The sequence below is a fragment of the Chiloscyllium punctatum genome, chromosome 2, assembly GCF_047496795.1.
Source record: "Chiloscyllium punctatum isolate Juve2018m chromosome 2, sChiPun1.3, whole genome shotgun sequence".
NCBI lineage: Eukaryota > Metazoa > Chordata > Chondrichthyes > Orectolobiformes > Hemiscylliidae > Chiloscyllium > Chiloscyllium punctatum.
In genome coordinates this window covers 111,173,321-111,199,161 of record NC_092740.1, presented here as the reverse complement: position 1 = coordinate 111,199,161, position 25,841 = coordinate 111,173,321, and the positions used below count along the sequence as shown (strand labels likewise).

Below are 25,841 nucleotides of genomic sequence, written 5' to 3'. Positions count from 1 at the left end.
CACAGTTATGATATGGAAGTAAATTCACCAGAATAACCTCTGTAGCACCAAATTCACCCTTAGTGACATAACCCTGATTAGCGAGCCATGCCTGAAGAACTCCTAAAGTTTGACTAACACTCAATCCTTTACTTGGCAATAAACATCCTCAACATATTACCCAATTTAATAACGGGTGGTATTGTAATCTTTATGCACTTACTTGCATTTCATTCGGATTGTACTACAATGTTTGAACTGGACGTATTTCAGAAATGTATCATTTTATGCATATTTATACTCAATTATCAAGCACAAAAGCAGAAAGATATTTCTTTAAATGCTGTCATAATATCATGCAATGTATATAAGGTTATTCAATCAGTTAATAAGTCATAACACCTAAATTTTTGTTCAAGGAGGAGGGGGAATAAAGTCCACTGTTTGAAATGAAAGATTATTACATTTATTATTCATCTAACATTATTAGCAGTTTAGTGAAATGGTGATGGGTTGTCCACTTTTGTTTCCTTTATCTGATTCTCAGAAAACAATGAAACTAAAGCCTTCCAACCAAGTACCTCAGAAGAGTAGGAACCAGACTGGTGATAAAGCCATTATACTCACTCAGTGGTGATTCTGCAGTGCTCTGTCAGTTTATTTAAATGTGCAGCCCTTTATTTATTTTTTTGCTGTGCTTTGCACAGGGTAATTTGAAGGACCACTCAAAAGGACAACTCAAGTGTACATATTTTGTATGGGAGCTTTTGGATTACTGTCTGTTCATAGGGGCTTGAAAGGAACATGCACCAAGTTCATCACTGGCTCCATGGGCACCCGCATGGGCCCCAGCTATGCCTGTCTCTTCGTAGTACACTGGCCCCATCCCCCACCTTTTCCTCCGCTACATAGATGACTGTATCGGCGCTGCCTCATGCTCCCACGAGGAGGTTGAACAGTTCATCCACTTTACCAACACTTTCCACCCCGAACTCAAATTCACCTGGACCGTCTCAGACTCCTCCCTCCCCTTCCTAGACCTTTCCATTTCTATCTTGGGTGACCGAATCAACACGGACATTTACTATAAACCGACCGACTCCCACAGCTACCTAGACTACACCTCCTCCCACCCTGCCCCCTGTAAAAACGCCATCCCATATTCCCAATTCCTTCGTCTCCGCCGCATCTGCTCCCAGGAGGACCAGTTCCAATACCGTACAACCCAGATGGCCTCCTTCTTCAAAGACTGCAAATTCCCCCCAGACGTGATCGACGATGCCCTCCACTGCATCTCCTCCACTTCCCGCTCCTCCGCCCTTGAACCCCACCCCTCCAACCACCACCAGGACAGAACCCCACTGGTCCTCACATACCACCCCACCAACCTCCATATACTTCGTATCATCCATCGTAATTTCCGCCACCTCCAAACGGACCCCAACACCAAGAATATATTTCCCTCCCCTCCCCTATCAGCGTTCCAAAAAGACCACCCCCTCTGTGACTCCCTCGTCAGGTCCACAACCCCCACTAACCCAACCTCCACTCCTGGCACCTTCCCTTGCAACCGCAAGAAATGCAAAACTTGCACCCACACCTCCCCCCTTACTTCCCTCCAAGGCCCCAAGGGATCCTTCCATATCCGCCACAAATTCACCTGCATCTCCACATACATGATTTCTTGCATCCGCTGCACCTGATGTGGCCTCTTCTATATTGGGGAGACAGGCCACCTACTTGCGGAACGTTTCAGAGAACACCTCTGGGACATCCGGACCAACCGACCCAACCACCCCGTGGCTCAACACTTCAACTCCCCCTCCCACTCCACCAAGGACATGCAGGTCCTTGGACTCCTCCATCGCCAAATCATAACAACACGATGGCTGGAGGAAGAGCGCCTCATCTTCCGCCTCGGAACCCTCCAACCACAAGGGATGAACTCAGATTTCTCCAGTTTCCTCATTTCCCCTCCCCTCACCTTGTCTCAGTCAAATCCCTCGAACTCAGCACTGCCTTCCTAACCTGCAATCTTCTTCCTGACCTCTCCGCCCCCACCCCTACTCCGGCCTATCACCCTCACCTTGACCTCCTTCCACCTATCACATTTCCAACGCCACTCCCCCAAGTCCCTCCTCCGTAACTTTTATCTTAGCCTGCTGGACACACTTTCCTCATTCCTGAAGAAGGGCTCATGCCTGAAACGTCGATTCTCCTGTTCCTTGGATGCTGCCTGACCTGCTGTGCTTTTCCAGAAACACATTTTCAGCATCACTGTCTCCACCCCACAATACGGTCATATAATTGATCTCAACAAATTGACAGTAAGGACACCTATATATTTTCATTCATCTTCTAGTCAAAGAGTGGGGTACTCATGTCTCAAAATGAAAAAATGTCAGCTATTCCTTATTTGTAGCTGGGGTGAACAGATCATAAGACTACAGAAAATATAGAGTGCTATCTTTATACAGAAGAATTAAATGAAAAGTAAAGTGCTGCAACTTGGGTGATAAGCTGCAGTTATCAGAGTTCAACAGTGGAAACTTCATGGGCTGGGTACTTGCAAGTCCTTAAGATTCACTCTCAGACTTATACAGCACATCACAGAATCACTCACACAATCTTCAATTTTCAGAAAAACTTGCAAAGTACTCTGAGTGACTAATGGGAAAATTAATTCCATTTGGTAGACCAGACTCCAGAATAAAGTCTAGCACAAAAGTGGCTGTTCATGGCATTAGGGTTGTATGATTAACACGCAGGTATGATTATCTTCTGTTTTGTGGAAGAAGGGATAAAGAATGCTGTTTAAGGGTATTAGGCATTTATCTGCTTATGTTGTTACATGCACTCATTTTGAAGACTGAAATTGCACATCATTTTTTCCATTTCTTTAAATTTACTAAACCTTTTCCTACCATTTAATGTAAAACTACTGTACATATTCAAAGAAGTCATGAAGGCTACACCATTGTTTGAACCTGAAAGTGAAGGAGATGTCTCTTGCCTGGGCCTTAAGGTCCAAAAACAAGAGTAGATGCCTGCCCTTTAGATGAATCTTGTGATCTCCTCAAGCTCATTCATCATTTTATTAAAATTTCCACCTCCCCTTTCAACAATGGTTTGCTCCCTCTCAATTACAAGTCTGACATTAAAGTGTGGATGAGCTAAAACCTCCAGCAATTAAATACAACTAAAACTGAAGTAATTATACTTGGCTACTGAAAACCCAATCGTGTTTCCAACCCTGAAGTGATCCATAAATATTGTTGCCATCTAAAGCTAAGACCACAAAACAGGATATGAATGTACATAGAGGAGACTATGTAGAAAAAAAAACCTCACATAGAAGATGACAGTGGCTGAAATTGTCACTAAACCGATCGGGTTTGAAACAGCTTTTAAATAGCAGTGAGAGATTGGGCAACGGGGAGAGAATTAGGGAGAAAATAAGGCTGTGACAACTGAGGGCTCCATCATCAATAATGAAACAGAAGAATGTGGGTCAGTCAAGAAGTCCTGGCAATGCCTTCAGATGACAAGTTGAATCCAACATGTTGAAGGACAAAAATATAAACTCTCAAATGAGAGGTGGAAGGCCATTTAGCCCTTCAATCTTATATGCCATTCAAGAAAATCATAACTTTAACTCACTTTCCTGGTATTCCTGGTTTCACTTAACTGCCTAACTCCCTTCGGCAAAAATCTACCTAGCTACATAAACCATACTGAATGACCCAGCCTCCAGGGGTTTCTGGGGACAATAATTCCATAGACTCTCAAAACTCAGACAGAAAAAGAATAATCTCATATCCAAACTGAGCATCTAAATGATGTGGGACAGGAGACTTTAGACAAGGTCATATTTGCGGACGAGTACACACAAGGATGGTGAGGTGAGCACTGGGGATGTGCAATTTAAAAGGAAGAGGATTATCTTTGAGATAAGCTCCTGTTTATAATCACACAGGTAGCCCACTAGTCTGTGGAGCAGGAAAATCAACATTTCGGGCTCATTCCTGATGAAGGGCTCCTGCCCAAAACGTTGATTTTTCCTGTTCCTCAGATGCTGCCTGACCTGCTGTGCTTTTTCAGCAACACTCAAATCTCAACTCTGAACTCCAGTATCTGCAGACCTCACTGTCTCTTTGCCCAGTACTCCCCCTCATGCCCAGAAATATATGACGTATAAGACCAAAAGTCTTTCCCATGCTCTAGCATTGTGGAAGGTGAAAGCTTAGATAGCTGTGGGAGTGCAAAGGTGAAGTCCAGGTATGAGTTTCTCCATGGGATTCTTGATAATTGATTGCAATGAATTTGGGTTGAACAAGACACCTGAAAAATGGTCACTTAGCACCACCTCCATTTTCTTGATCGGTTACCCATTCTGTCTGACATAGTGCTTAGCCTTACTGTTAATGGAAATCATGATTTCAGATTCAGTAGCAACATTGCAGAAATCATTAGTGATGGCTGGGATATGGAATTTGAAGATTAGTTCTGAATATAACAGTAAGGCTAAGCATGATCTCTGTCAGACAGAATGGGTAACCTATAAAGAAAATGGAGATGGTGCAAAGTGAGGAGAAAGTGAGGACTGCAGATGCTGCCTGGCCTGCTGCGCTTATGGTGCAAAGTGACCAGTTTTCAGATGTCCTGCTCAACCCAAACTCATTGCGATCAATTATCAAGAATCCCATGTAGAAGCTCAAATGTGGACTTCACCTTTGTACCCCCATGGCTATCTAAGCTTTCACCTTCCACAAAAGTAAAGACTTTTGGTCTTATACATCATATATTTCTGGGCATGAGGGGGAGTAGTGGGCTACCTGTGTGATTATAAATAGGAGCTTATCTCAAAGATAATCCTCTTCCTTTCATTAAATAGTGTACCTGGATAGAATGGAAGAGAAGTATAAATTGAATTGATATAATTTTACAATTTTATATTTCAGTAAAACATTATAACGTAAAGTCACTAATTCAATGTCACTCTTTTAAACATCGTACCTGTGCATCTGCCAGCATGATATCTTTGAGCATGGGCTGTCCTCTTGGTTCTCCATGTTCCATCCTCACATAATGGACCTGGTAGCCACGTATTTGTCCATGCTGTTTATTTGGAACAGGCGAGCGCCATGACACTGTAATAGCTGTTGAGTTCAAAGCCTCTACCTCGACTTTGCGAGGAGGACCACTAGGAACTGGAAGAATACCATTTGGTTAAAATAAAAAAAAAATTGAAGATGCCCTGTCTCATCCTGAACAGCAGCACAAGGGCAGACTCTCTAATGTTCAAAAGGGACATAGGAAACTCTGTCCAAAAAAAAAGCTTCATAAGCTGAAAAATGCCTGAGCTGCATCTTCCTAAAACACCAAAAATGTGAAAAACATGGAGGAAAAGGTACAAATACTAAAAACAGAGGATAAAAGGCAGCCAAGGATAATGCTTTGAAGGTCAAAGCATCACAAAATGCAAGATTTGTTTTTAATATCTGATTTGTAAAAATAATGATTCCAAAAAGATATTTGTTGTGGAAAAAAATAACAGCGACTGTTGGGTCTCTGTTCCAGAAAAATTGGCTTTTCACTGACCAACATCTTATGAAATCCAGGCAAAAAAACAATGCACATATGTTTCTGTGAAATGCGGTGCTCAGAGAAGAATGTTGAATGATTTATGTCATACAAAAGTAATTGAAAAGGATACTATCAGAGTGGACGGATTCAGGGGAGGGTTGCAATGATAACATTCTATGTGTTATTATTATATACTATGTTTTCTAATACATAAAGTAGTGAGGGAAGAAAAAACATCAGACAGGGTAAACGTGGAATACAAGCAATTTTGTCATGTAATAGCTGAAGGGTGTGGGGGTTCCACAGCTGTTGTTAAAAAAAAAAGGAATAGAAAGAGGGTGGTGGGGGCAAGTGTAAGTGGAACAGAGGACTAGACATAACAGTTACAGAAAGGTACAGAGTGTCGGCAAAGGGAAGGAAGACTTTGCTTGCCGAGAAAATTGCTGATTGGTTGTGTTAAGCCAACATACCATCCTCATCTGTGCGAATCAGAATGGGAGAGCTCTCTGGGCCTGGTCCAACATCCGTGTGGGCAGTCATAATGATGCGGTACTCAGTCCATTTTTCCAAATGTTCCAGCAAGTACTGCCTGGTATCTGGCGGAATATCCAAGACCTCATTGGGCGAGCTGGCTTCTTGGTCATTGGCGGTATATTTGATGGTGTATTTGGTGATGATGCCATTCTGGTTCTCTGCTGGTGGGGGCAGCCAACTTACCAAAATGCTGGTCGAGCTTGGGCTCATGCACTTGATATCCTGAGGTGGGGCTGATGGCTCTAATTGTTTTTTTTGGAAGTTGGGTCAAGTAACGGTGAAAAAGGTGAGGGAATTGCAAAAGAAAATATAAAAAAAAATAAAATACAAATGGGAGCAGATCCAACAACTTAAAAGAAAACAAATTCATGAAATAAAACAGGTTTCCATAAATGAAATACGACACCTTGGCTTAGAATGGCCAAATTAAAGAAAATTTTAAAATAATTTATTGCATACAATGAGGCTAGAAAATGGGGTGATGGTAAGGAAAATAAAATTCTGAAAAACGGAGCCTACAAGTAATATTACCTACCTGTAATTATAGCTCTTACATCATGTATATTTCTTTAATTCCTCTAATCCTTTTCTTTTATTACCTACCCTTCTTGAACAGCTGCAAACAGTGGGACTCTTTAGCTTCTATAGGTGTTACAAATAATTCTATATTCCAAAGAAAAAAATCTAAGTGAAATACCAGGGTACCTACCTACCACACAAAGAGAGGCCTGTTTACTGTCTGTACATGGCACCCACCTGCTACCAGTGGGCGTCACATGCACCCTGCTTTGTTTCTTAAAGGTCAATTAACAAGCGTTGCTATATGCTTGTTAAAAAAAAAAGAGGTCATCATATATCCATTTCCATGCAAACTGTTATGCCAGTTGCATGGCATCTTTTTTTTTTAATTTGAGTGACATTTCAATTTCAGCTCATGTAATACATCACAGAATATGTAAAACTGTACACCACAGAGGGAGAAGGTTCCAATACTCTCCTGTGGTCCTTTTTCAAACTCTAATAGGGATCAAATTTATTCCCAAAATGTTTCTACTATCAACGTGAAATAAGTATGATCTGAATGAAAGCCAAGGACACTTAGATTCATTTCCACCTGCTTGCTGCAATGATTATCTCCATTGATAAGGCAGAACAGGCATATTCCATTAATGGATGATGTAAAGTGCCGGTGGTATATAAGTAAATTGGGGCTGACACAATCAAGGTGTTCAAAATGAAAAGCTGAATAAGAAAACATGAAGCTGTATAGACTCTCTGAATAGAGCAAGACCCCAGGAGCCATTTGCTGCTTTTCCTTGCTTGTCATTTTGCAAGTCATAACTCTTTTGTGTACAAGAGTGTGAATAGATGTTTTCCATTTGGTGTGAAAATAGGCCTCCAGCAGAAGCAGTCCATGCTGTGTCATTTAACTGCTCGATTACAGCACTGGTCGTTCAGGAATGGAACTGAATGTTATTGGTTCGGTACAATGAGGAATGATCAAATTTCCAGGGAACACAATGGTAATTGTGCTGCTGAGATCAAGTCACATTCAGCGTTGGATAGCAATCTGCCAGATTGGTAGATGTGATAGGGTTTTCTTCCGTGGAGCTGATCACTTTCCCTCAGGAGTTTCAATGGGACATGCTGCACACAGGCAGTCAGAGGAATGTTTGTGAACAGGATGTCTTATGTTTGTATACAGTAAACTCTTGACTTTGCAAATAACAAATGTATTAAAAAGACAGCATGCTGCAAAGTTTCTGAACTTGTAAATGCTGCCCTGAATACTCAGCACCTTGATTTATTTATTAATTATGGAATATGTTTTTGTAAACTTTATTGAAACTATGAGTGGACAGGTGAGCTACTTGCTAAATACAATAGGGATTGATTCAGGACTTCAGTCTGTGACTCCCTCCAATCTTCCTCCTCTCCTCTCCTATGAATGAAGAAAAAGAGCTGAAATTTCCTCAGGTAACTTGCCTATTTTTAGGAAACTGAGAATACCAAAGCTAATGGGAAAGAAGGAGGGCTGTGAAGAGCAGTCCCTCACCTGTCACGACTGGAGCTCTTCAGCTTCCTGCCACGACAGTTTCACTGTGTACTTGTGCAGTTGATCCTTAAGTGTTATTTACAGCCCATGATACAGATCTGTCTGCTGGTGAAGCCACTATGCTCAAATAATTATGAAATTGTTCATTAAGATATTTAAGTTTCTTACCAGGAAAGCTGCAAGGGGTTTTTTCCCCATTTGTCTTCAAACCTGCCCTGGGAGCTGGAAGGCCTAGATTCAAGTCACAGGTGTGTCTTAACATTTATGAACAGCTGGGTAAGAAAATGTCAAATATGTCCTGAATGCAATCTGGAATTTGGACAGAGTTGTCAGCATCTTTAGCATTTAATTTCTGGCACAAACCTCAGTATGCCTCTTCTTGCCTAGGAAAACTCATCTCAAACTTGGCAGTCTTTATTCGCTTTAAATTGCCACGTTTCTTTCAATGTTAGTGTCCCCAGTAATGCAGGGGAAATGTATTAGCATAGTCTAACCAAAAGGTTTCAATACTATTTTCTTTTAAATTCACTCATGGGACAAGGACATAGCTGGCTGGCCAGCATCTATTGCCCCTCCATAGTTGCCCTTGAGGTGATGGTGTGCTACCCTCTTGAACTATTGCTGTCAATGTTTGCAGGTTTACCCACAACGCCCTTAAATCTGGAATTCCCTCCCTTTGCCCCAGCAACAGCAACAGTAGCTTGGAAAGGAACTTGCAGGTGGCAGTGTTCCCATGCATCTGCTGTATTTGCGCTTGTTGGTCGTGGGTTTGGAAGGTATTGTTTGGTGAATATCGACAGTGTAGCCTGTAGATAATACACATTGCTGCTGAGAATTAGTGGTGGAGGGAGTGGATTCTTGTGGATATACTGCCACAGTCTGCTTTTTCCTGGATGGTGCGAAGTTTCTAAACTGTTGCACTCATCCAGGCAAGTAGGGAATTTTCCTTCCATCTTCTGAATTGTACCTCGTAGATGGTGGACAGAGTTTTGGGAATCATGAGGTGAGTTACTTGCTGCAGTATTCCTCGCTTCTGACTAGGTCTTTAAGCTGCTGTGTTTATATAGCAAGTCTATTTGAGTTCCTGGTCAATAGTAACCCCAACGATGTTGATAGTGTGGGTTTCAGTGATTGTAAGGCCATTGAATGTCAAAGGGCAATGGTTAGATTGTCTTTTGCTGAAGATAGTCACTGCCTAGCATCTGTGCGGTGTGAATTTTACTTGCCACCTTTCAGCCCAAGCCTGCACATTGTCCAGACCTTGTTGTATTTGAACATGGACTGCTTTGGTATCTGAGGAGTCGCGAATGGTGCTGAACATTGTGCAATCATTGGTGAACTTCCCCACTTCTGACCTTAAGTTGGAAGGACAGTCATTGATGAAGCAGCTGAAGATGGTTGGGCCTAGGACACTACCCTGAGGAATTCCTGCAATGATATCCTGGGCCTGAGATAACTGACCTCCAACAACCACAACCATCTCTCTAAATACCAGGTATGACTCCCATAAGTAGTGAGTTTGCTCCTTCATACTCACTAATTCTAGTTTTTTGCTGGGGCTCCTTGATGCCACACTCAGTCACATGTAACCTTAATATCTAGAGCAATCACTCTCACCTTATCTCTGGAATTAAGCTTTTTTGCCAATGTTTGAACTAAGGCTGTAATGAGGTCAGGAGCTGAGTGGCCCTAGCAGAACCCAACCTGAATATCGTTGAGCAGGTTATTGCTGTTTGATAGCACTGTTGATGACACTTTCTGTCACTCTATTGATGATCGAGAGTAGACTGGTGGGGCAGAAATTGGCTGGGTCAGATTTTGTCCTGCTTTATGTGTATAGGAAACATCTGGGAAATTTTCTACATTATCGGCTAGATGCCAGCGTTGTAACAGTATACAGTGTAAAGACATCAATAAATGATAAAATGTTTTCTCCCCAGTTGAATTTCGTAGGTCCAAATGGATCACGTTGAACTGTGCGTTGACATGCAGGTTCAACATGTATTAAGAAATCTACTTAAAAATCAACTCTATCAGAGAACATTTTCTGAGATTGGTATTACATTTGCAGTCAAAGCCACTAGAAATAATTTTAAATGTGAAATATAATTACTATTTCATCAAGTATTGCACATCATCTTGTCATTTGACCTTTAGAACATTATTGAAAATAACGACACTTAAAATATAAAGATCATTCTGTAGTTAGCTGACCTTTACAAGTTTTCCCATCATTCCATGCAGATCATAATCCTCTCAAAATTTTTACAAAGCAACAAGATGAATGACAAGTTCTTATAAAACAAACAATGGACTATGTTATTAATTCTGATCATTAGAAATGTCATTACCTGGCTTCTAACTAGAAGCAATGTTTTAAAAATTGGCACATTCGAAGGAACTGGGATCCACATTGTTGGCACTTTTGAAGTACACAAAATACATGTAACACAGAAACCATTTTCAAAACAATGGAACAAGAAAGGTCAACAAACTACAAAAAACTCCTATTCTCCACTTAGTGCTTGTTAGTCACTGTTAAGGCGAACAGTCTGATCCCATCAGTGTGAAATCTAATCTTTCTCAATCTACTTTTTTCTTGATCTAACAAAACCTAAATGTTTCATTAGAATACCACCTGCTGCATGCAGTCAGCTGCTAGATATCAGGGATAGACCTCCCCATCAGACTAACAAGCACCCCAATATTCATCCATTAGTCAACAGAAGAAAACCTACTAGTCTCCATAGTTTGGGCTGAAATCTGCGCAGTTGAAGCTCCAAGGCCATGCTCAGAGCGAGCAGCAAGTCGGAAGAAGTACATAGTGTTTGGTTTCAGATCCTCTAAAAGATATGTCATCTTTGGCTCAAATGTGACAAGTTGCTGTGGAAGGAAAAGACAATTAGAAAACATGCTTGTGGTGCAAAATAGGATAAAGAACAAGATGAAACCATCGTTGCAGATGTAAACCTGAACCTGCATATCTGCACATGCAGAGTCAGGCACTCAACAGATAGAATCAAATATTAATAAAATAAAAAAATGATAAATCACTTCAAATTATGTCCATGAGTTTTTCTACAAACTTCAATGAAAACTCAAAGTAAATAATGAATTTCTATGCTGATGACAGGGAACACAACATCTGAGATGTGCAGTTTCAGCACCATACATTTCCAAGATAACTGCAAGCAAAGCTCCCTTTGTTCCACGTTACTGGCGTTCCCAATCTCAGAATAGTAACCAACCTCTGAATCAGCATCAATTTATTACTCAGTTCTTTATTGGAAGCATTACACTTCATGGGGGTGAGGTACACAGCAGCCAAATTAATTTCTCATGAAATCTTTACAGTCACCAGATCAACACAGCACAGTTACTCAATGGTTAGCACTGCTGCCTCATGGCACCAGGAACCCGGGTACAATTCTACCCTTGGGGCGACTGTGTGGAGTTTGCATATTCTCCCTGTGTCTGCGTGGGTTTCCTACAGGAGCTCCAGTTCCTCCCACAGTCCAAAGATGTGCCGGTTTAGATGGATTGACCATGCTAAATTGCCCATTGAGTCCAAGGGAGTGCAGGCTAGATGGATTAGCCATGGAAAATGTAGGGCTACAGAGACTGGGTTGAGGGGGGTGGTGGGTCTGAGAGGAATGCTGTTTGGAAGGTCAATGTGGCTACGATGGGCTGAATAGTCTGCTTTCACACTACAAGAACTCGAGATCACATCAGTCTGGGCTTTGTGCTCAGCTTTCATTCTGACCAGGCTGCTGGATAGTCAGCAAACCCATACACAGTGTATTGAAATGTCATGAACCTAGTATAAATTTGCTAAACTTTTGTACGGCACTCTCTCACCTATTTTAGCTTTACCTGATTCTTGTCCCATTGCAATGCTAATGTAAGTAAATATCATGTGGTCCTTTCCATAAGTTACAATTTATAGCCAGTTTGGAAAGTTACCCCTGCACAGTTTAACAATTTTATTCCACAAGTTAATTTTGCTAGTACATACCATATTGTGAGAACAAACAGTTCATTCTTCAAAAATCAGTGAACAGGAAAGATTAACAATGGTGAGGAGTTTCAGTGAAGCAATGAATTTGGCATGATTCTTCCATTTACACAAAAATTTGTCAAGTGTGGCAATACAAAAGAGCATCTTTACACAGGGCAATACAGCAGTAAGGACTAAGGTTCTGTTAAAATGTCAAGTTCATGGCACTGAGAGATGTTGCTCATCTGCTTATAGAGGGAGGTGAATATTCAGATGTGTTATCCTATCACCTATCTCACCATACCCTATTTTTGCTTCAGTGGACTATGTCCTATAAAACAGCCTGAGACAAAAGAAGAAATATGGAAAAGATGGTGCACACCATTCACTGCAAAACAAACACTATCAAATTCAAAAAAAATGCTTCACAAAGGTACTGCACTCTTCATTCGTTTGGTTCCCATTTTCAATACACTCGATCTAACTTATTGAAATGTTCAGGAAATTGCCACCATAATACGCAGTCAAAACATTCCCATTCTTCTTAAATGTGGAGATTTTCTCTCCTAGACTTTTAAAGGACCCAAAGTTGTTAAACCTCCTTTAGACAGTTGGCACAATAAGTTTAAGAGAGTTAAACACCTTATCTGCAGTTGACACATCACTGGTTACACTTTTTAGACTATTGGTTTTGACTGCACAATGGTAGTAAACTCAGTGAACGTTAAGGAATCTACATGACAATTCTCACTCGTATTCCATAGGGTATCATCAAGCACTGACAATCTAATCAATCAAGTGGAATTCAGATTTTACCTTGAGTGAAGAACTTGTGATGAAGCCTTACTGAATGTCAGAAATAGGATGCAAACATAAATGGCCAGATAAAGCTGCCAACTGGACGAAAACAAGGACCCTAATTTTGTCAGTTATTTTAATTTGGAAGTCATATTGCACAATACCTCTTTTCCATATTCTCCTTCCCTGTAATACAATTCATATCTGATGATGGTGTCCTGTCGTGGTGGTGTCCATGACAGCATAATACTGGTGTCTGATTTCGGTTCTGCTTTGAAGTTATTTGGCTGGCTTGGCACTAAATACGAAAGAAAGGAAAAGAATGAACTTAAGTTCACCTCTGCTGGAATAAAAAGTGCTCACTGATCTGTCATGATTATCTCCTCCAATTGTACACACTGACCACAGTTCCACCAAGTAACAGTAACCACCAATGACACATTCAGAGAGAAATATCTTTATTCTTAATCTGATTGTAGTTAATTAAAAATTAACTTCTGCTCTGCATCTGTGATATACACATAAGCAATCTTTTGGGTGCTGAAATCAACACCAAGTATGGTTAAGAAATTAGATGGTCATGGTTAACTGAATGAAATTATGCAAAGTATAATAAACAATTTTTAAAAAGTATACAACACGTGCATATTTGGATGGACTAGAGGAGTACACAAATTGTCACAAAAGTGTTACAAAATAATGGAAACAGCAAGGAGTACAGCTTTGGAAATACAAAGGTGATTTTTTTTTTGCCTGTAGTTTATTCCACCATACAATGTTTAGTGCAAATAAAAAAAATAATCTCTTGATGTTTAAGAGTTATCAAGTGCAAAAGAGGATTTATGATTCAGCCGAATATGTATCATGATTATTACTGTAGTTTTACAGCTGTTTTGTTTAGAGACGAAGCATTAGATTTTCATGCTGAAGGTGATTAGTGTCAGAGCAGAGATTAGACTGAATTTATGCATTTATCAGTCCTTGTCAGTGTAAAGAACTGCTGGGTCAGGGTAAAGCTACCTTCACCCATTTTTAACAAGCTGCTTACAAGCAACCCTTTAATAACATTCCCATTTAATGTAACAATTATCCTATCACATAATCCTAGTCTAATGTGAGAAGTATAGGCTTTTTGTTTGAGTGGCAAATTCATACCATTGAGAATATTTGACTCCTATTTCCCTTACTTTAAGGTAAACAGTGGAAACTTTCATCAGTCCCTGTTTGAACTGTAGGTCCTGAGATGAAATGATAATATTATCCCTCACTACGCCACTTACTGTCCAATTCTTTTACAAATTAAGACATACAAACTATTTGCACATTCGTATTGAACATATGACGCCCACCAGTCGCTGATTAATCCTTCTGTCGTCAAGAATTTAAAAGGTTTCAGTTATGTTTACTGTGCATGTGCCTTAGTGGACCACAGGAAAGAATTAAAGCAAAACCTACAACTATAATTTGCAATCACTTAATATGCTGTAGAATAGATATAAAAGTATTATGTTATACAATTTAGCCCTGGAATTACAATAAATACCCATTGAATAGTGAGGACTGGTTCCTCTGAACTATCTTCCCAGTATCTTTTCCTCTTCACACCTAACACCATTTCTTTTCTGGACTGTGTGTGTGTGTGTGTGTGTGTGTGTGTGTAGTGAGTTTTAGAAGAGGGTTAGAAATTCAACTAATAAACAGTAAACAGTTCACAAAGGTTTACTTATGGGTAGAATGGTTTTATTTTTATAACAAGCGGTGGATCTTGTTAGTATAGAAAGTCTGTGTTTTCTATTAATCTGAGTCTAAACCTATCAGACAGGTAAATTGGGCACTTTGCAATACTTCGAGGAAAATTTTTAACTTGAGTGATGATTCTGGAACAGCAGAGTCAATATCCGGAGCACCATCCAATCAGGCCTAGCAACACTGCTTTGCGAGTTACTTTCCCTTAACTCCTTTCTCTTCGTCATTCAGTTTGCTTGGTAGATAGTTTTTGTATTTCATATACTTTTGCTTCAAGATTATATTATCAAAAATCCAAAATGTAAATGCTATTGCAGTTAGGATAAGGTCAAAACACGGAATAACAAATATGGTGATACAGACAGGCTGATTGGATATGAGTATTGGTTTACTCCTAATCTATTCTAAATAACATAACACACTTGTATTTTCTTTTGTTGTCATTTTAATGTGGAGGAATGGAATATATAGGCTTTGCCTACACAAGGACTAAAAACTGCCTTAACCCCAATATCATCTGCACAGAGGTATTTTTACTGTTGTAATTTCAGTTATGAGAAATCAATATGTTAATCCCGGTTGTGATGCTGAATTATGGATATTCTGTGCCCAAGCATGTTCCTACAATGGGCCACATGAATTAAGACCCCTCAAAAGCATTTATGTCAATTCCAATCAAATTCTCGCTCTCTCATTGCAAGTTAAAGGCCATTGCAATGGTCAAAACATGTTTGTCTGAAGTCAGCACAGAGTTCTAAAGACCTTGTTAAATTTGGGTTTCCCTTCTGTGCAATTCATGCCCTGCTCCCTCTCCCACTGGCAAAAGTATATTTATTGAAAATGAGAGTAGACTGTCTATATCTGACAACAACTGTCACCATTCTTGGTCTATAGTGCCTTCAGACTCCACAAACATTCAACCCAGTAACACTTGCTCTCCATGGATGCTGCCTAATCTGTTGACTGTTTGCAGTATTCCCAACCTTTTATTTAAGAGATTTTTTTTAATATTAATATTTGGGATACAAAATATTGAGAAACATTTGGCAAAGGTACAATTTTGTGAAAAGTTAACCTAACAAACCAGGGTTCCTCACCTTACTACAGATTTGGCAGAAGACAAGCTTAATAAAGACAGTGGTGGACTGCAGATAGTTTCCCCAAGCATTTGACAAAAGAACTTGCTGAATTTGCATTCCAAATGTTAAATATAGCACAAGGTAAGATACTCATTAATATTAATTCTACACCAACCCCAAGGTTCATCCCACATGCAACTAACCCCATTCTATGAGGAGAATAAAAATTCTCTAAAAAGACTCTCCCACAGACCTTCCTTTTCCTCTAACTGCGATCATAAAATCTCAGCCAACATTCTGGCTTCATGCCCGAACAATTTGATCACTAAATTAAATCACCGAGATCAGACTGGGCTTATCTACGGAAAGCATTCTGTCAACAATATTCATGGTAATTGCACTCTCAGTGCATTTGTGGCTGGGACTTCTATCAGTATGTGCTCCTAATGAGGAAAAGATTTTGAACCAAGCTGAATGAGTCTATTTGAATGACCATTTTAATAATGCTGGGGTTTGTCAATACCATTATCAAACCATTATTTCATTTATGCTCAATCCCCTGGTTCTTTGTAATCTCTAGCAGCACAGCTTCATTGTCTACAAGGACACAAGGCTGTACTTTATTACTATTATATACTCTCCTGAAGAATAAACCTTCAGCCAGCAGTAAACATTAGTGACAATATCAATTTGATGCTCGTGGCATTTCAATGCAGGCAATAGACTGTTGTATAAATGTGAAATTTGGCCCAGTTTTATGACCTGCTTGAGAATTCAGGAAATCAGCTTTCATTCATTTGATATAAAGACGGACGTTCTCAAAGCCTTTAAAAAGGACACATCTATAATTTGGTCTTGAATACTACCAAAAGGAACCCTTATCCTAAGGTATAAATGATAGAAATCAATTACTTTAGGATGGGTGCCTTGACACTTAGAATCCACATTCTTGGTTACTTCATTTTGTTAGGTGTACAAAATTTGAATTTGTATAAATACACACAGGTTAGACCACGTGTTGCAGCCTGGCAGACTATGGAATATGGCAAAAATTAATTCTTGTTTCCAAACTATGTGGTCTTACCCCGATATCTAACTTTATTCAGTCCAAAATGCTTTCCAAGATCTCTGTACTACTCCAATTCTGGCATCTAACTCATCACTGATCAGCTGCACTATCAGATTGCAGGTTCTACTCTTTGGAATTTCTCACTGAATTTCCCAATCTCCTTTTGGTTACTCCCATAACGCCAAGCTCTTCAAATTTTTCGTCATCTCTCCTCTCCTATGTTTCAAAATTCTGGTTAAGAGGTCTCCTCGAGCATAAAGCATGGGGACAAAGGCAACTTGCATTCATGCAGAAAATCTGGCAAAGGTGCAAAAATCTCAGATAATAATGCAGATGGTTGAAAGGGAAAATGGGCAGGTGGTGAGGAGAGAGTGAGGGATGGAGAAAGAAGATAGAGGGGATGGTCGGGGGGACAGTCAGGGAGAGGAGGAGAAAAGAGAGGGGGAGACAATTTGGAGAGGGATGAGAGAAAGAGGGAGGGGGGAATGAATGGAAATTGAGAGGGAAAGAGACAGAAGGGGATAGAGAGGGACAGAGAGGATGAGGCGTGGGAGGAGAGGAAAGGAAAAGGGAGGGAGAGCTTGAAATTTTAGCCCTTTTTATGACTGACATCCCAAATTCTTTCAGAGGGAATGAAGTATTTTTGAAGTGCCATAGAATCATAAATGTCTACAACATAAAAAAGATGCTTCCACCTATCATGTCCATGCTGGTCAAAAACAATCACCTAGCTATTCAAATCTTATTTTCCAGCACTTGGCAAATAGCCTTCTATGGTAAAAACTAGGTAAAAAGGGCTTTTGCCCGAAACGTCGATTTTCCTCAGATGCTGCCTGAACTGCTGTGCTTTTCCAGCACCACTCTAATCCAGAAATAGCCTTGGCATTTCAAGTGTACATCTGAATACCTCTTAAAGGTTACGAGGATTTCAGCCTCTACCACCTTACAGGCACTGAGTTCCAGACTACCATCATCCTCCTCAAATTTCCTCTAAATCCCTGGCCCTTATTTTAAATCTTTGGCCCCTGGTCACTGATCTCTTCATCAAAAGGAAAAGTTTCCTCTAGCTATGGTAAAAGAGATCTCAATCATGTCACCCTTTCAGTCTCCTCTGTTTCAAGAAAACAACACGAGTTTAACCAATCTCTTTTCATAATTTATAGTCTGCAGCCTAGGCAACATCCTGGTAAATCTCTTTTGCATCCTCACCTATAGTACCACATCGCTCCCATAAAGTAGATTCCTGAACTAAACACTATACTCTAGCAGTAGCCTAACCCAGTTTTTACATAGTTCCAACATAACCTCCCTGCCCTTAAATTCTATACACTAAATGCCTTCTTAACCACTTTATCCACCTGTCCTGCTAATTTAAGGGACTGATGCAAATGTACACCAAGGTCCCTCTAATCCTTGGTGCTTCCCGGACTCTCTAATGTCAGAAATGCAGCAGACAATTGAGACAAAGCAAGATCCTTGTAAAAGAAAACTTCATTTGGAGGCATGATTTGGCAGTCCAGTGACTGAGAAGTGAGTGACCTTGTTTGTCTTTCATAATCGGCAGTTGGTCCGGATATGACAGGAGGCAGGATCAAGATTGCAGGAGACTAACATACCCACAAAGTGGCAGTCCCAGCTCTGTAGTCTGTATCACTTACAGATTTCTCTTCAAGGTAAGCTGTACTTAGATGATGGCAGAACAAATTTCTTTGTATAAAGTGGTCAAAAATTTGGAAAACTCACTCCCCAAAAATGCTGCAGAAGCTAAATCTTTTGAAATTTGCAGAGCTGAGACTAATAGAATATTCGACAGGATACAAGAGCTGATGCAGTTAAAAGAATTGTCATGATGAAGTTGATTGATACAATGAACACCAGTGTCTGAGTGACCTATCCCTATTCCTACGTTCCTCGCTCGCAATTGGTTCTGGCTGCAGTTCAGGTAACATTAGGGATGAGACTATGATTTCTGCCGAAAAGGAGAGATGCCATCTTGGCTACTTCAGAGGAGATGGTCAAGACAGCTGGCCTTGAGTCTCTGCAACCAAGAAGTTTTCTATGGAAACACCAAAGAGGTTTAAAAAAGACCACTTTGTAATAAGCATATTGCTCAAAGTTTCTGGTATAATGTTATTACACAGTAGTAACAATCACTTTCAACTCAGACTTTGCAGCACTGAATTAGGTACGATTTGGATACAGTTTAGTTCTTTTCCAGGCAACGGCTATAAACAAGCATGGTTTGCCAAATTATAAACAAACCACTGAATGACAATGGGCTATAAAAACCTGCGCCAATATTCAATTGTATGAGCCTCATGGTCGAGGGAGTAATTCTGGTCAATTAGACAGCAATTGTTCAGCTTATTATATTTAAAATATATCAGCCATTACTTTAGAGCTCCAAGGAAAATAAAATTTCACACTAGTGACAGACAAGTAGCGGCAGTAAACTTTGTCTTACTTAAATAGAAGGTCATCTAGAGGAAAAAATGTTGAAAATTCATTGCTAATACATCTGTAGAGAGTAGTGAATAGGGTCACTTTGTTCAGAGCCAATGTTCTGTGGCTTCAGGAAGAAGAAATTGCAGTCACCGCGAACACCAACGTCACAAGGGGGTTAGAAACTCTCTTCAGCATGGTCTTTCAGGGCAGGGCTTGGTTGTTCACAGGTTCAACAGTTTTAAGATTCCTTGAGGATCAGATTGAGGAAAACCTCCTCCTTGTCAGAGTCCTTCGCAGGTCTTCTCTCAAAAGGTGAAAAAAAGGTATTTTCCATAATGCCTCAAGGTACTGAAACCTCCTCATCACCCCAAGCATACAAACAACCTTGTCACTAAAAGTTAAATTGGACCATATGTGCGCTTGGAGGTGAGAGTTCATCTCTCTGCAGTTCTGATCGTAAAGCAGAGGCCCTCAGATTTCAAGCCCAATCCTTTGCTGAACTATTTAACTTCACTAATTCTAATCTTTTTCAGATGTGGAAGTATTTGGACAGTGATGTAATGTCCGATCATCTGTTCTTTAAAAAGGCAGTGTTACTTTCTTATTCCTTTTAAATCAAGACATTTTCTTATATTAATTGGAAATAAGAGCAACTGGAAACAACTGCAACAGAACAGCTCTGGACGTTTGCTCCAGGTAATTCTTACGAGTCCGTTGGCAACAGATCTTAGACTGCAGGTTCCAGCAAACCATGTCCACCGACATGATCTTCTGGAGAGTGTTCAAGTTCATTACACTTCTCGAAACAGAGTTCACAGGCATGAGATGCCCAGCAGCTGGAAACTTCAAAACTCTACTGTGTGCAGAATTGATGGACTGATAAAAACAAAAGAGATGCAAATACTGTTGACCAAACCAATACAAAATCTTCTCAAGTGGCTCAAGGGAGTGTGACAATGCTGTCCCTTTAACAAAGTTACTTTGTCTTTGGTTTTTTGTCAAGAGAGGTTGTAAAGGCAGTGCTGCCGAAATAGTAACAGAAACTGTCTAATTCAACAATCAGAGGAGATCTTTGGTCTTTTTGAAAACAGTTGTACAATGAAAGGGGAGTGGCCAGCTCTCCCAGTTCAGATTTTTTTCTACTTTTGGTTTAGTTTTAGCGGGCAGAGTAAAACTGCTGATGATCCAGAGAAGCAGCTACAGTGAGAAAAGGTCCATGCTTCATGGATCTTTCTTGTCCAACTCTTTTCTCTACAATCCTTCCTGTCTGTAAGAACCTGAGTTTAAATTTACCATTTGCAAGTGGTGTGTTTTTGGCATGTGGGGAGCATTGGAACACATCCTTTGTTAAGTTGCCATTTTGAGTCAGTTGGTTTTCCAAATAATTAAGTTATACAAAATTCTGTTTCCTTTTGTTTGTGTTTCAACCGTAGTGTGTAAATAAATTCTATTTTGCTGAAAGCCAAGTGGTTTGACCAGTTGCATCACACCCGGGATATCCACTTCACATCTGCCTTTAAAATAACAAAAAGTTCGGTCTGGGCTACCTTCTTAAGTGTTTTGAGGGGGTCTGGCCTGGTCCACAACAGGAGAGAGAGATTGTACAACATCAGAAAGATTGGGATGCACTGAGTTGAGACAAGTGTGAAATCTCAGCCATTCTCAACAATGACTACTGGTTTTCAAGCATCTGAACTGAAAAGGTTCAGAAGAAGAGTCATACCAGATTTGAAACATTAACTGTTTCACTTTCCACAGATGCTGCCAGTCCTGCTCAGTTCATCTAGCATTCTCTGTGTTTCGGGCTAAACGGATAGTTTCACAACCTGAGTGACTGAAAACTCCCAATAAATGTTAATTGAACACAGACTGTGCATTTCAATAATCATTGAATAGTACGGCACAAGAGGTGGCCATTTAGACCACTGAGTTTGCAAAAGCTCTTTTTGAGAGTAATTCAGTTAAATTCGCTACTAATCTCTTCAGTCATTTTTTCTTTTACTGTTTTTCTGTGATTTTTTATTTATTTTATAAATTCACATAACCATATTTATATGAGAGATCATCCAAGTCAACCAATCATGCTGTAATTGTCCTTCTGCAAGATAGGCCATGTTGATGAATATGGTTGAACTACTTGAAGATTTAACCCAGAAAGAAGGTGGAAAGTGTTTTTGTCATTCAAATTAACATTCAGTTCAGCATTTGTTAAAGGTCTGCACTAAGAGGTTATTTGTAAAGATTAAAATTTGCAGAATCAGAGGCCACCGTTATGGAGGCTTTTCTGCTTGGAGGCAAATGGTCTTCCTCAACAGTTCTGTACTGCCAAGTGAGATATTTACCACATATTTTAATAAGCTAAATGACAGAACAAGAAGTTACACACCCCAAGTTTCCAAATGGCATTGGGTTTGGAGGGCACAATCTGTTGTGTGATTAGAAGCAGTGAGTTACAATTGAATATGAATAACCTAAGTGACAGGCCAAAACAGATCCAAATGTGATTATTTGTTTGGGATCCAAGTGTGATAAATTAGACTGCTTTTAATTCGAGCATGACCAGGATCAGCAAAAGGATAGAAGACGCAAAGCACTAGAAATTCATGTGAGGGTCAAAAATTAACTAGAAACATAAATGAAATAAATTTCTGTATTTCAATAAATTTTGTATTCAGAAGTGATCCTTCAGTCATGCAGATCTTTGAAGAGGTGCCTATCTGGAGTACAGTTTACAGTGTATCATTGATAAATTATTAAATATGATGGACAGGTAACATAAACATGGTTTGTACTCCCATGATTTTAGATGGTTTATGGATGACCTCTGTAAAGTACTTAAAAGTATTAGGTATATCACAGTATAGATGCAGAGGAAGAGTTTGTACTGGGCAAATGTTGCTGCATGTAACTCTTCACAACTATTGAGATGGTTGAAAGGAGTATTACTAGCAACAATCCTTCCTTGTTTAATGCATCTTGATTTTCCACAAATAGGATGTGACATATCAGTTTGGGCTTTAATCTGAATTAGATTACTTAGTGTGGAAACAGAACCTTCGGCCCAACAAGTCCACACCGACCCACCGAAGCACAACCCACCCAGACCCATTCCCCTACATTTACCCCTTCACCTAACACTACGGGCAATTTAGCATGGCCAATTCACCTAACCTGCACATTTTTGGACTGTGGGAGGAAACCAGAGCACCCGGAGGGAACCCACAGACACAGGGAGAATGTGCAAACTTGGTGAGAAAATTTGTAGCTCAGGTGCTCGTTGTTGTGGTTCTGTTCGCCGAGCTGGGAATTTGTGTTGCAGACGTTTCGCCCCCTGTCTAGGTGACATCCTCAGTGCTTGGGAGCCTCCTGTGAAGCGCTTCTGTGCTGTTTCCTCCAGCATTTATAGTGGTTTGAATGTGCAAACTCCATGCAGACAGTTGCCTGAGGCAGCAACTGAACCCGGGTCTCTGGCGCTGTGAGGCAGCAGTGCCGCCCACATGTTATGAATATTAAGGATATACAACTGTCAGATACTTTGAGCAAAACCAATTGTTAGTTTTCGTTACAAATGTGATGGTCAGAAAGAAGCCAAATTCAAGAGCATGTTACTGATTTTGTTAACTCCAGATTTCACAACAACACATTAGACATTAATTTCACTAAATTCCATTTTAATGGTTTAATTGTTCATCAGTCATTATTTTTTTCCTAGCTGCCCATACAAGTATTTTTCATTGGCCTCCTCTGAGAAGGATGTGCATGTCGAGTTAATCACCTGGATGTCAGCCCAGGTTGAACTCCTGTCTCGAATATCAGGTCCAGCTTCTTGCCTCAATGCAGGCGCTGTTGTCTCAGAGTCAGAAAGTAGAGGGCTCTGACACACTCAAATTTACAACCTACAGTCGTCATGTCATGGCTCTCTGTGTTTATGGCTCACACACTTGTCTTTCCTGGTGCCCGCTTGTTGCCTCACTGCCTCACAGTGAGGATTCCAGGCAGGAGAATGACATAGTGGGATGGTTGGCAAGCAAAGATTAAAGAAGTGGCGACGTAGTGGTAATGTCACCGGAACAATTATCCAGAAAACCAAGCCAGCTTTGGGGACATGGGTTCAAGTCTCAGTACAGCGGCTGGGGCAATTTGAATTCAATGAATAAATTGGGAAATGAAACTAGTCTCAGTAATGGCCACATAATTGACGACCATTGATCATTTAATGATCAATTGTTGTAAAAACCCTCCTGGTTCACTAATGCCCTTTAGGCAGGGAAATCTGCCATCCTTATCTGTTCTGGCCTATATGTAACTCCACATCAACAGCAATTAGACTCTTAACGGCCTTCTGTATTAGCACGAGCAAACCACTCAGTTCAGATGCAATTAGAGGTGGACAACAAAAGCTGGCATTGTCAGTTATACCCACATATTAGCAAAGAATTTAAGAAAGGCAATGAGTGGGAGGGGTGAACAGCATTTAGGATGAAGAGTGTGAAGGGCAGTGAATCAAAACCTGGGAAATAGGACAGTGACAGACAATGCTGGATGGACAGTGAGGCAGGTAAGTACAAAGAGTTAGTAAATGATTGAACATTTTCTTGGCTGTATACTACCAATACGTTTATTCTTGACTTGTTCTCGTGTGTTTCCCATATCAAGATTTCTTTAAAGAAATAACTTGCCGTGACTCTAAGTATTTGTAAAATTCTACTTGTGGCCAAATTAAAATTTTTCATGACACCATTTGGCCTTTGTTCGTGAAGAGCCACTTTCTGGTGAATTCCACTGATCTCTGCTCTAAATATATTACAGTTCTGAGAGAGCACTTCAGTTTTGAAGCTGTGATGCAATGGGGATTTTAAGCTGATGGTCTGAACGGCATGTTAAATGGTTGTAAACAATTGCAGGGTATGGCTTGAAGAATAGGTGAGTTTTCCTGCTCTCCAGAGCAAAATTTACCTTCAATCGACATCCTTGGAAGAGTTTTATTGGTCACTTGTTTCCCTGCTATTTATAAGCATCTGGTTTCACACAGTATCCTGACTGCACTCGAAAAACAACATTATTGACCAAGTGCTTTGGGGCTTACAAAGATCTTGAAAAGTGCTGTTTATATGAAAGCACTTTGCTCTATCCTGTTGCACCCAAACCTATTCTAAGATGAATGTTTTTTAACATTTTGATCAAGAAAGACCTGAATATGCCTAATGAAGTGTAGCGTTGGGATACCTTGTCTGTTATGAGCATTCACAGACTCAATTGTATAGACTCAATTGTAGTAGACTCAGTTCTACTACATGTAGGTACCAAACGGGCAATGAGACTATGAGATTTCAGTTCCACAATTGTGGGTTGACAGAGTTCCTTCTGGAATTCCAGGCTGCCTCTTTCAAAACCAAACAACTATGGAAGGGTATAGACTACATGAACATTTAGGGACAATAATTAAAACCATTGTAAGATTGCAGAGCTGGCCCAGACTCTCAAAGTCATACTTGATTGGGGGAGCACAATCTCAAAAATAATTGGTGTCTATTGGGCAGGTAATTTTGTTTCTTTATTTAATTTTAATTATATACTACAAATGTAAAGTGCACTTTACAATACATCTCATTAAACAATTTGCAACACAGAGATGTAAAATGTTTCTGAGAATTTCCAGTTAAATCATGATAAACTCATCGCATCTGAAGTAACTTAAGTGTTAAAATAACTCCAATGACATCAACTGGCTTATAGCTTCATCAGCTTTGACAAATTGTAATCTTGTTCAGAATCTCGAATCCAAATCAACATCAACATAGAGATCTGCAGAAAGCTGAGCCAGGATTCCTGACCTCCCTTGCAATGTTGTTCTCTATTATTCACTCTGCATTTACCTCCCCTCTAAAATGGCTTATTTTGGTACATGGGCAGGTGATGGCCTTGCAATATTATCACTAGATTATTACTCCAGAAACCCAGTAATGTTAGAGCCATAAAGGCCTACAGCACAGACAAAGATTCCTTGCCCATTGTGTCTGCGCAGATTAGAAACAAACATGTAACTATTCTAATCATATTTTCCTGCACTTGGCCTCTGGCCTTGTATGTTTGACATGGCAAGTGGACTTCTTAAATATTGTGAGGGTTTCTGCCTCTAACACCTTTGCAGAGAGTGAATTTCAGATTCCCACTACCCTCTGAGTAAAAACGATTTTCCCCCTATCTCTCAGCCTTTTGCCCCTTACCTTAAATCTGTGCTCCCGGTCAATGACTTGTCCATCAAGGAGAAAAGTTTCCTCCTGTCTACCCTAACTACGCTAGTCAAAAGATTATACATCTCAATCTCCTATGTTCTCAGGAAAATAATCTGAGTTTATCAAATATCTTTTCCTAACCACAAGGCTCCAGCCCAAGCATAATCTTCTGCATCCTCTCCAGTGCTATAACATCTTTCCCATAATGAGGATTCCAGAAATGCACACAATATCCTAGCTATGGCCTACCAATGTTTTATACAGTTTCAGCATAATCTCCCTGCTCTTAAAATCTTATGCCGTGAGTAATAAAGGC

At 40.1% G+C, this 25,841-nt stretch overlaps 1 protein-coding gene across 25 annotated transcripts in view; it reads right to left on the bottom strand.

The window, feature by feature from the left end:
- LOC140487787 (receptor-type tyrosine-protein phosphatase delta) overlaps positions 1-25,841 on the bottom strand; it is a 2,436,480-nt gene that overhangs the window by 186,195 nt on the left and 2,224,444 nt on the right. For 13 of the 25 annotated variants that reach the window (XM_072587053.1, XM_072587046.1, XM_072587062.1 and 10 more), the window contains 4 exons: positions 13,115-13,248; positions 10,894-11,038; positions 6,036-6,341; positions 4,996-5,189 (listed from right to left, as the gene is read on the bottom strand). In XM_072587053.1, the coding sequence (XP_072443154.1) occupies positions 4,996-5,189; positions 6,036-6,341; positions 10,894-11,038; positions 13,115-13,248 (779 nt within the window). The remainder of the gene's footprint in view (positions 1-4,995; positions 5,190-6,035; positions 6,342-10,893; positions 11,039-13,114; positions 13,249-25,841) is intronic. The other 12 variants (XM_072587138.1, XM_072587157.1, XM_072587148.1 and 9 more) reach the window with 2 other exon arrangements.